Source organism: Arachis stenosperma, chromosome 3, assembly GCF_014773155.1.
Source record: "Arachis stenosperma cultivar V10309 chromosome 3, arast.V10309.gnm1.PFL2, whole genome shotgun sequence".
Classification (NCBI taxonomy): Eukaryota; Viridiplantae; Streptophyta; class Magnoliopsida; order Fabales; family Fabaceae; genus Arachis; species Arachis stenosperma.
This window is the reverse complement of record NC_080379.1, coordinates 1,994,752-2,007,084: the sequence shown is the minus strand read 5'-3', so window position 1 is coordinate 2,007,084 and position 12,333 is coordinate 1,994,752. Positions and strand designations below refer to the sequence as shown.

The following is a 12,333-nucleotide window of genomic DNA, read 5'->3' as shown; positions in this document are numbered from 1 at the left end:
CACTGCTTCCGTGAACTCCCGTCCAACTTCTTCTCAGCATTTCTTTATAAAATTCATGTTATATCCATCACTCCCTGGTGCTTTTGCTGACTCACAATCCCACACTACAGCCTTTATTTCATCAGCACTCGGCATCAACTCCAGCTCTGTTGCCTCCTCCTCAGTTATTTGTCGTACCAGAACTTCTCGAAATCCTATATTTGGTGATGGCTCCTGATGGTATAACTCCTTACAGAAATCTACTATTGCAGCCTTAATCCGAGACTGTTGCCGCACTAATCTTCCATGGATCCTTAAGGCATCGATCCGATTGTTCCTCCTATGAGCCGAGGCTAGATTGTGGAAGTATCTAGTGTTTTTATCCATCTCCTTAGCATGCTTGGATCGTGACATCTGCTTCCAATGTACTTCCTTCCTGATATACCATTTCTTACAGGAGCTGACTAGTGCCTTTCTTCTCGCTTCCGTAGTTCCATCACACACTCCATTGCTCACCAAGTCATCCACTTTCCTGATCTCCTCTTCAAACTTATTAATCCTCATCTCCACATCTCCAAAATGCTCCCTATGCCATCTGCCCAACGGACCCGTCAAAGCCTTTAACTTGTCCAAGAATTGAACTTCCCCTAGGCTCCTCCACTCCTCCCTCACCATCCTCAAAAACCCATCATGCGTAAACCAAGAATCTAGACTCCGAAAGGGTCGCGGTCCCCCTCCCAACCTTGTGACATTCAGAATAAGCGGACAATGGTCTGACAACCCTCTTGGACCTCCTCTTAATCTTGTTTCAGGAAACTGGCCTCTAAACCAAGTGAACCTACGATCAGTTAAACCTATATCCACTAGCTCCATATCGTGAATCCAAGATTTAAATTCTGTTGCAGACCTCGGCAGCGAAACAGCCCCTTGCCTCTCTTCCACTTGAATAATCTCATTGAAATCCCCCATAAAACAGAAAGGAACTTGACATAAACCAGCCAGAAAGCTCAACTCTTCCCATACAACAAGCTTGTCCTCCCTAACATGCTCCCCATACACTACACAGAACGCACACCGAAAATTATTTTTTAACAGCACTCCATTCGCACATAACCATCTAACCCCTTTATAACAGTTGCTTAATTTAAACACTGTTGCATCCTACATCAACAACAGGCCTCCCGACGCTCCTTCCGCTTCCACAAACTCCCATCCCACTACATCATTACCCCACAGTTGTACTACATCGAATTTAGTCACCACCTCTTTTTTTGTCTCTACCAAGCCTAATATTTGCACATTGAATTTCTTTCGAAAACTTTTGACCATACTCAACTTTCCAATCCCCGCCAACCCCCGAACATTCCATGATGCAAAACTCATTTTAACAAATTGGTACACACCTTGTTTTTATTTTTCGGGCGACTTCTTCGAACTTTCTCTTTGTGTTTAGCCTGCTTCATCTTCAGTGCTATTTTCTCATTTTGTGCCTGTAGTATTGCCATGATATCCTCTTCCTCATTGTATAACACAGCTCCAGATTCCACAGCTAATTCCCAAGCCTTTTGGTTCTCTTGCATTTCCTCCGTTCTTTTGATAGCAGCTGTTTCAGAACCAGCATCATTGTCAACCTCAAGTTGTTCGTCCAAACCAACAACGGCTTCCCCAATTCCCGACTGCTCCAACAGACCCAGCGCTCCATCTTCAGCTGAGGTGCTATCCAACTTACCCTGAGTCATAAAATTGATGTCTTTCCAACAACCACCGCAGCGTGCTTCAGCATTCACGCCCAAAGCATCAGCCAAATCACGTCGCCCCTCGTCATCAATGTTATCAGTTTCCACAACCCCAGAACCAATGCCTCCACAACTGCCAACCTCCAACCCGCCGGCGACCCGGCCCAGAACTGCCTTACCCAAGTCCCCGGTCACCTGATTCAAGCCCAAATCGGCGTGCATAGCTGGATTGATACCACCGAGATCTCCCTCCCGACCCACCCTTCCATTCGTCGCTACGAGGAGCGTCGTTCGTCCATCCACCGAGATCCCTTCCTCTGCTCCCCGAACCGACCCTCCATAGCTTCCAGAGACAAGTCTTGGCCAACCCCCTTCATCTCCTTTTAGCACTGCGTAACCCGGTATCGGTCCTCCCTCCACCCCAACTGAGTCCATCCCTCCCTCGTAATTGTACTCGTCTCGACCGGTCAATCCTCTTTGGATGCTTGTACTGGCTGCGCCGCCTTGGAGACCCTCCCCCCTGTCAGCCCTCTTGTCCTCAAGCACACCAACACCCGGTCCGACCCAACAGGCCACCTCCTCCCTGTTGTTATTAGCCTGGCCCATCTGCTGCATCCCAACACTCCCATCATGTGGACTACACATCTTTAGGCCCAATTGCATATCCTTAGTCTTAAACAGCAAATTTTGGGCTTTAGCATTATTAGGATTAAGAGAAGTTTGACTAGGACCCACCCACTTCCTAACACTAGTAATATCTGCTCCAGCCTCCGTACCGTGCTCCAGATCCCAGGACTCGGTTCTCTCCGAATCATCGTCCGCATCCTGAGCTACGTACCCCGCCAAACCAGCTTTCGTCAAATTAAGGTCAGACTCCTTAACTTTAGTCCTTTCCGTTTTCAAATTCAAAAGTTTGTTACTCCACTCATTCAAATCTTCCGGAGAAATTACATTACTATCCTTTATTTGCTCTTCCTCCCTTATCGGTAACGTCATCAACTCCGCCGCTGCATCCCACGTCCCCCGCCGCTTCTGACTACATTTTCCAGTAGCAGGAGTCGCCTGGCCCATATTAGCATAACCTCCTCCAATTACAGAGTTCTGGTTACCTCTCATCCCACACTTCATCGCATAACCCAGGGAAGCAGAAGTACCGCTTCCCATCTCTGAGACAAAGACGTCAAACTCAGTCGTACCTACCGAGATGCGGACCCTTTCATGAATAACCTCAAACTTACACGTATCAATCAATACACAACCAACACTGAACGACGAGCATGTGATTGTCGCAGGATCACACACCACCACATCTCCCCACTGCTTGCCAATCAAGCGGAACGTAGCTTCGGACCACACATGAATCGGAACTCCGATACACTGAAGCCAGAGCCTTCTCCTATCACACCGATCAGGCTCACTCCATTTACCAACATGATAGAAGAACTTTAACAGCCCATTCATGTTAAACGTGAGTGCCTCGTCTGCATTGAGAGCACTGTCAAAGATTAGCAAGGCTTTGTTAGCCCCTATCTCACAAACCTTAACTACATGAGGCCATTCCGATTGAGCTATCTCATTCAACAAACGAAAATCAATAGCATTCCAAGTACTCCCAACAATACTCCGACGCAGCCAATCCAAATTATTCTCCGCCATTGTAACCTGTATGACCCTTGCACCCAATCCCTCTCTATCGATCGGCCAACACCTTCTGTGTGGGTCAGTCTCATGATCCAAGCGTTCCTTTTCATTTAAGTGAACCTTAGTCTGAGCAGGATTTAACCCACAATCAGTCATCATTTCCCCCACCGGACTCGCATTCTTCTCATGAAAATTCTCCTGATCAGCTATCCTATGGTCTATATCTATCCTTGCCCCAGCACTATCCAGGATCGTCTTCCCCTCTGAGACCTTTCTCCTGAACCTGGCCTCGCCAACGCAGATCTCTTTTCCCCTTAAACACATACGATTCATCTCTGAAATAGCCTTCAAGGCTCCACCCTTAGTCGTATAACGGATGAACGCAAACAAGTAGACCACCCCGTGTCTCAGCTTTTTGGAAAGGTAAATGTCATTGATTCTCCCCGTCCATGAGAATAATTCAAACAATTCCTTCTTCGATATGTCTCTTGGTAGCTGGTCAACAAAAACGGAGAAGGGTCTTGTTCCAAACGAAGAAACGCCTCTCGATTCCATACCCTTGGATCCTTGCCTAGATGTCGGTCATGCCTAGCCCTACCCCGCCCGGTGTTTCCCCACCACTCTCTCCGTCGCTCACTCATTACTCTTCTATACCCGGTGTTTCCCCACCACTCTCTCCGCAATTTAGGAACAGAATATTCCGTTAAATCAAACTATTTGGTTACGATAGGGATCTAATTGAAAAAAAATGGTGCAGGAATCCAATTAAAAGAAAAAAAAAATATAAAAACCTAATTAAGAATTTTGCGAAACTATAAAGACAAATAGAATAATTAAAACTTTTTTTTTTAACCATAATGATAAAGGTATAAAACCTTTGCCCTTTTCTTTTTGGTCTTGAACCTTTCTCTTAAAAAAGAAATCCATACCTTTTCTTTTTGGGAGACACAATCCTTACCGAATATAGCACCCAACAATTTCTCCATTTTTGGACCGCGAGGCTTTGTAGCTTTGCTCATGGGTGATGGGTCATGGCCATTATAATAAAATATATTCTTCCTTTTCTTTTTGTTTATAAATAAATTTCATGACAGCAGAAGTTGAAAGCCCACTCTGAACTCTCCGGAATAACGAAAGGACGGGGAGAACATAACTTGATCCATTACCACACTAAACGAGGCTTATTTGTGCTAAATGATAGTTGACTAAACAGCAATTAACTAACTTGGCCCAAAATACAGCTATCCCCCAACAACAACAAAACATTATTTACCAAAAAAAAAAAAAACTATCAAAACATTAGATCTTTTAATTAATTTGTGTTGGTCAAATAATTAATTTATTCGTTTATTTAAATAACTATTAGAAAGTTTAAATATTATTTTATATATGTAATAAATCATAAATTTCATAATAAATTAGTTATTAGCATGTCTAAAATAAAAAAAGATTTATTTATCTTATATTTTAAAAACACATGTTAATATTACAAATTAAAAATATTTTTATTAGAAACACAAAAAAATTAAATTTTCAATACATTTGTTTTGTTTTCAATAACTGCCGTGTATATACAGTAACACATCATATACTTAAGATTATACATAATGATGAGAAATATTTTCTTTATTTTGATTATAATACCCAATAACGATTTCAAAATTTTCAGAAATAAAATAACAATTTGTCCAAGAAGGTATTAGCATTGTAAGGTAATCCACTATCTACTCTTAGCTCTTGGCTCTTGCCAAGCATACACCTCATTTTTAATTTTCTGCAATAATGAATGAAAAGATTTTAATTATTTTTAACTTTTAGGCTTTTAGCGTTGGTGTATGTTAAGATGAAGAGAAAAGATGATGAACAGATAAAAATTTATTTTCATAAATAGATAGATATATATTTAGGGTTAAGTATGATTTTGGTCCCTAACGTAGAGATCAAAAATCAATTTCGTCTCAAACCTTTTTTTCCACTACAAAATGATCCCAAAATTTCAGTTTGTTTTAAAATTATTTTTTTACCAATTTTACTTTTTTATTACTAAATTATTTCTCATTAAAAATTATAAAATAAAATAAAAAGGAAATAAAAAGAAAGAAAGGAGGGAGAAAGAGAATGGGGGAGGGGGGAGCGAGAAAGAAAAGGGGGCGGGGGGAGAGAAAGAGAATCCAGGGGAGAGGGAAAGAAAGGTCGCACCGCCGCACCGCCGCCTGTGATCAAAAGGGGAAACAGAGAGCAAAAGAGGAGAAAGCTAAGGAAAAAGAGAGAGATCGGAAGGGAGAAAGTTAAGGGCTACCGCCGATGCTCTTCGCCGTCGTCGCCACCGCTCCTGCTCCTCGTCGTTCAGTTCTCGCCGCTGGATCTTACCGTGCGCCGCGAGCCGTTTCTGCTCCTCCTCCTCACCCTCGCCGACGTCATCACCTTACCTTCGCTGTTGCCCTCGTCTTGCCGCACCTCCTCCTCGCCACTCGCATTGCTATCCGCGTCCTTGTCACTGTTCCACGACCCTCATCGCTCGCCGCTTCTTCTTCTGTGAACTGGATTTTTTGTGAAATTTGTTGTGAAAATATCTGAATTTGTTGCTTGGTGATTCTGAATTTGTTATGGAATTTGTTATCTTCTTCTTCTTCTTCTTCTTCTTTTGTGAACTGAATTTCTTCTGGAACTTCTGATTTTTTTGTGAAATTTGTTGTGGAATATCTGAATTTTTTGTTTGGTGATTCTGAATTTGTTGTGAAATATCTGAATTTGTTATGAATTTGCTGTGGAATATATGAATGTCATGCTCTGTTAATGAATCTCTGCTTTTGATTTGGCTTGAATTTGAAATATTATTGCTGGTGAATTTGTTGATTATTGTTCAAAGTGCATGTTGCTTGAATTTTTTTAAATATTTTAGTCTGTTTTTCACAATCTGAAGAAGACGAAGAAGTAGAGTATAATCTGAAGAAGATGAAGAAGCATAGCAAGAGAGGAGATGTCGAAATTGTGATAGAGGGTAAGGGTATAGATGTCCGAAAGACGGTTTTAAAATTACGTTAAACCATAGAGACTATTTTGTAGCGAAAAAAAAGTTGAAAACGAAATCGATTTTCGACCTCTACGTTGAGGACCAAAATCATACTTAATCTTATATATTTACCTAAAAAAATATATTTTTATTAATTTTTAAAATTAATTTACATACTCTTCTTTATTCTTTTTTCACACAACTTTTTTCATCATAGAATTATCTTTTAGTATTTTTTTTAATAACTCTCTCAAAAAATTCATTATTAACCAAACCCTTAGCATAATAACTATTTGCCTAAAGTCTATAAAAGTCGAAACACATACATGTTATCTGGTCGGATGTGATCTAATCTTAATGAAAAAAAAAATAAAACAATTTTTTTCCAGGCTAATGAAAACAATGTGAGAACTGATGTGGAATGAGGCTGATTTTTTTTGATATAATTTAATGGTGTGAGTAATGCTTCATTATGATCATTTGGGGGGAATTACACTGTTATGACGGCGTTAATTTAAGAAATTTAGGGGAGAAGAAATCGGTGGGACCGATTTCAAGCAAAGAGAAGAGGGAACAAAAATCGGTCCCACCGATTTGTGGAGGAGAGATGAAGAACACAAATCGGTGCCACCGATTTGTGTAAGATGGAGAAACCAAATCGGACCCACCGATTTATAGGAGTCCTACTTGATAACATAGTAATCGGTGGCACCGATTTCGGGCGGGAAAAAAAATTTTTAATACGACCGTGCACCAATCGGAGCGAGCGATTTGTGTGGAACACGGTCGGTGGGTCCGATTTGCGGTAATTGCTTAAATAAAATGAAGAAAACATCACAGAAGCTTCATTTCTTCGTCTGTGCTCTCCGTATAAGCTGATGTTCTTCCTCCTCTCCTTTTATTCTTCTCCGTCATTCTTTCCATCATTCTTGTAGAAAAAATTTAAATGAGTGTGAGAATAGACAAGTACGTATACTGATATGGATGATAGAGTTGTGTTGAAGATTTATTGTTATGGGTAGATTTTGTTGCAAACATACGAAGGAGTTCAATTTGTGTATGAAAATCCAGTAGATGTTGTTATTCCGTTCACGTTGTCGTTTGAGGAATTGAAAGGTGTGATTTGTGAGAAGATAGATTCTCAAAGATCTAGAAGAGTATCCTATATTTTGTACAGGTATCCTTTATCTGTGTTTGGTGGGTTCGTTCAATTTCAGACCAAGTACGTGACGGATGAAGCGAGTATGCATGAAATGTTTTCAATGTATATGGAAAATCGCCACCGAATGTCTTATATCGAGTTGTATGTTGAGTTTGAGCAATCTGAAGCGGACCGTAACATTGTGTTGGAAGATTATAATAGTGAAAGCGAGGATGAATTTGAAAGTAACTATGAGATTGTTGGTCCAGGTGAACACGAAGATGAAGCTGGCGGCGACATGAATGCAGATGTGGCGGCAGTTGTAGATGCACTAGCAAACCCGCATCCGTTTCAGGAGCCTTCTTTCGCCGTGTGATGCACCTAGAATCTCTGCTTGATTAGCAACACCCTGTGTCAATCCAAATTGTCTCCTGACTCTATTAGATGCATGCCACTCGATGTATTCAAAAGATATAAGTGGCACTGTGGCACTCCAGATAACCGAATTATGATGGATGTCTAAAGGAATCAAGCCTGGGTCGATGTTTCCAATGCCATATGCCTGCCAAACAAACTAGACACATCGAACCATCAGATGATTACACAACAATTAATTTACTATACAAGTTACATACGGTACTTGTATTTTACAACATACATGTCCTTCTTGTAGATCATCCAACAATCTCCTGAAGTGCACAAGAGAATGATATCGGTAGGCATAGTTTTCACGGTCCCAGCTACGCCACCTGCCATCGGACAATTCATTAGTTAACTAATCTTGTAAAAAACATAAACAATTTCTATCATACATTTTAATGCATACTTTAATCAAACTTACCTGTTTGCAATTGGAAACACTCGGGGATTGCCGGGAATAGGCGCTAAAAATGGTAGCCGGATCCAAGCCCAAGTGAGTAAGAGTACCAACGGACCGTCCATCTCCTTGCTTCCGACACGAGTTGCCCTACACAATGATCTATACAAGTGTGCCAGGCATGCCGAACCCCAACTAAACTGTATGATCTGACGAAAGTTACGGAGCAAAGGTAAAAATTTCCAATGAACAGCTGAAGTCGCCTTATCTCCAAACATAACTGTCCCAAATAATAACATTATATGACACTTTACATACATCTGAATATGCTCAACATCATTCAACACTATACGATCTCTCAAACCCCTAAACCATGTTAATTTTATAAAGCTCCCTCTACATTCCGTCTTCCTCGGTGCAACTCCAAATTGGTGCAAGCACTCGATTTCCATTGCCTCAAAACTACTCATGGTCGGTCCTGTTACCGGAAGACCATTTGTCGGCAGACCGAGAATCATCGCCACATCCTCCAAGGTCACGGCACACTCACCAACTGGAAAGTGAAACGTGTGAGTTTCAGGCCGCCATCTCTCAATCAGAGCATTAATCATTGCTGACTGACATGGAATAAATCCAATTTGTGAAACATTATAAAATCTTGTCTCGCGTAAGTGTGACTCAACAATTTGGTTGTATGAATCCGGCGGCTTTAAATGATCACACAGCAACAACCGTAAACCCTACAATATCACGTTTCCACTATAAGTCCCAGTATAATATAACTATATTCTCAAAAACAAAATTATCATTACATGACCATTATAACTAATTCCAGCATAATTGCATTCTAAATATATGCAGTAAATCTATTATACAAAAATCTTTCAATCATATTCATTACCTTAAAACAAAAATTATTTAACCTTAACTAACTAACCAGAATAACCTCACGACTGATAAACTATTTATTCGTAAAACAACATACTAATTTTATTATTGTTATTATTACTCATAAAACAGCATACACGTTTATTATTATTATTATTATTATTATTATTATTATTATTATTCATAACACAGCATTACAATTTTCTAATCTAAATTTAGTTACTACTAAATTATTTTCTAAATTTTAATGAATTAAAATTCATTTATTATTGATCAAAAATAAAATAATTTATTAAATTTTAATTATTAATCATAATAAATTGTTAAACTCAATCAGATGTACTACTACTAATAATAACTACAATCTACTTTAGGGGAACATGTACACTATCTGATTTCATTAGTTCATTAACTAAAAAAAAAAAATTATTTACAGCTTACCATACATACATACATACATACATACATACATACATACATGATTAATTTCGATTTTAATTTCTATTACTAACCACCTAATCATACATCCATACATACATACATACATATATACATACATACATACATGATTAATTTCTATTTCTAACCACCTAATAATAAAATCATACATACATATATGATTTAATTAATCTCTAACTAATGCTATTACAATATATATTTCTAATTAAATTTAATATTTATCACTATTATTAATATTAAATCAGATTATTTAAAAATAAAAACTTACATAATTTGGATCTCCAAGATAATTAACAATGTGAAACTCTGGTTGATTTACTTCTTTATTTTTCCGTCTTCTTGGCATTTTCTTTGAATTCTTTTCAAAACCTGTTGTTGTCCAACAATGGTGTGCAGCAAAGATTTAGTGGGGTTGAGGTGGGGTTGAGAGAGAGAGATGAAAGTTAAAGAGAGTGAAAGGGATCCGGTGAAGGTGCTGAAGAGAGTGATAGAAAAGTGAAAGAGAGTGAAAGAGAATGAGAGGGAAACGAAAGTGAAAGAGAGTGAAAGGGATACGCGGATGAGGGGTTCTTTTGTTGCAAGGGGTCACGGGTGAACTGCATGCGCGACGCGTGACGAAAGAACGCAAATCGGTGCCACAGATTTGTGCACCCTCTCCCACCTGAAATCGGTGCCTCCAATTTCCTTGTCTCCAATCGGTGCTACCGATTTCTGTTGCCCAGCCGTCACAAATCCGTTAATCCCCAATAATCACCATATCGCTGCATAACTCCATCAACGGCGTCATATCTAAATTAAAAAACTCGTGGAATGAAGACAGATTAATTATCAATTATATATTTGGAAAATGCATCAAAGTGGCCATACGATATTTAATTAAAAAGTGTCATCACTATCTTAGAATCTCATGCTTATCTTTCATTATTTCTTTGCCCTGAACAAATGGCATTATTATAGCATGCATGCTTCTACTATGGTCCACTACTCACCAATGGCATTGCAACCAATATTTTTATTTATTTGTTTATTAGCTTTCTCATAATAGTGATAGTGGAATGATCAGAATTCAGAACAAAGCTGTTAAAAATATATATATTTACGAATGTTTGGTTCAGAATTAAAGGGAAAAAATTAATTGTGCTTCAGAAAACCATATGCAATCCAATTATTAAAAAAAAAATGTTGCTTTCCCTATACAACATATAATATAATTGTTGCATGAATTAAAGGGAAAAAATCAATTGTGCTTCAGAAAACCATATGCAATCCAATTATTAAAAAAAAATGTTGCTTTCCCTATACAACATATAATATAATTGTTGTATGCCACGACATTTTCCAATAAAAATATCACCTTACCTTATTATCTCCTTCAAATAAGAATTGCTTATCTTTGTAATCTTCTACTTTTACAATACGTGCATTTTAGCATGTGTTATGGCGTTCCAAAAAATATCACCAAAATTAATGTTTTTTAATTATATTAGGTGTATATTTATATTAATTATTAAAATTAGTTATTAATATAAAATATATATTAAAAATAAATTAAAAAATATATATATTTATATCTAAATATATAATAATTAATCTTAATACATATATAATATTTTTAATTTTTTATTATTTAAAATATAAAAAAATATAACTTTAATTTTAGTAATACTTATATATGCATCTCAACCAGACATACTGATGAAATTCACTTTTATAACAATGATCATAAGTCTTAAAGAATGTTTTTTAAGAATTAGTTACACATTCATTTATAATTATATGGTATAACTTCATTGGATTCATTCTTTTACAACATCTGAAGAATGTTAGTATTTTACTTACCAACCTCCTTTATAAATAAAGAGTAAAGTAATATTTTGGTGGTTCAATATTTGGATTAAATTTTTATTTGATTTTTAATATTTTTAATATTTTATTTTAATTTAAAATTTTTTTAAATAGATTTAATATTGTCTTATCATTAAATTTAACTCGAATAATTAACGAGAGAATTTTTATATTAGTGATAATTAATAGTCTGATTTTTTTATATACTAAAATCAAATATTATATTGATTCTTAAATATGTTAATTGTTTGTATTAAATTTATCTATAGAATAATATTGAACCTATTTAAAATTTTTAAAATTGAAATAAGAAATTTAAAAAGTTAGTGGTTAGATTTTAAATTAGGATTTGTATTTTTATTTTTTATTTTTTTTCTGTCAGAAAAAGTGTAAAACTGCAAACCAAAGTCCAAAATCAACTGAAGATATGAAAATGAAACATTATTCACTCATTTATATATGTTCATTGTATAACAAGTTACAAAACTTAGCAGTAACACATCTTTTATTGCTTTCCCAGCCAGTTATCATTATTACCAACTCACCTATCTCACCTTATTGCATTTCTCTCTCTTTCCTCTTCTTTTATTTTATTTAATTTGTTCATATTTCTTCACACAAAATCACCTCAGAAGTAGTCTTAGCTGGTAGTATTTGATTTCAATTTTGTACCACCAACCCTTTTGACCATGTTCTTCAAAACTCTCTTGCAGTTTTGCTTTTTGTTTTTCTTTTTTTTCCTATGCTTGTTTAAAAATAAAATAATAAATAAATTGAGTGCATAGAAGAATCTAGTACTAGTACCATATTTATG

General features: G+C 37.0%; 1 protein-coding gene across 1 annotated transcript; it reads right to left on the bottom strand.

Annotated features, from left to right (window-relative positions):
• Positions 1 to 7,908: 7,908 nt before the first annotated feature.
• LOC130969223 (serine/threonine-protein phosphatase 7 long form homolog) lies at positions 7,909 to 8,938 on the bottom strand. Its single transcript, XM_057894865.1, has 4 exons — positions 8,352 to 8,938; positions 8,169 to 8,259; positions 8,013 to 8,072; positions 7,909 to 7,947 (listed from the first exon to the last, which is right to left on the bottom strand). Exons 1-4 carry the CDS (start codon positions 8,936 to 8,938, stop codon positions 7,909 to 7,911), a joined length of 777 nt encoding a protein of 258 aa, XP_057750848.1.
• Positions 8,939 to 12,333: the final 3,395 nt, after the last annotated feature.

Coding starts and splice junctions, on each gene's coding strand:
- LOC130969223 (XM_057894865.1), bottom strand. CDS start 8,938: ATGATTAATGCTCTGATTGAGAGATGGCGGCCTGAAACTCACACGTTT. Junction 8,260..8,351: donor GTGTTTCCAATTGCAAACAG/GTAAGTTTGATT, acceptor GTCCGATGGCAG/GTGGCGTAGCTGGGACCGTG. Junction 8,073..8,168: donor ATGATCTACAAGAAGGACAT/GTATGTTGTAAA, acceptor TTTGTTTGGCAG/GCATATGGCATTGGAAACAT.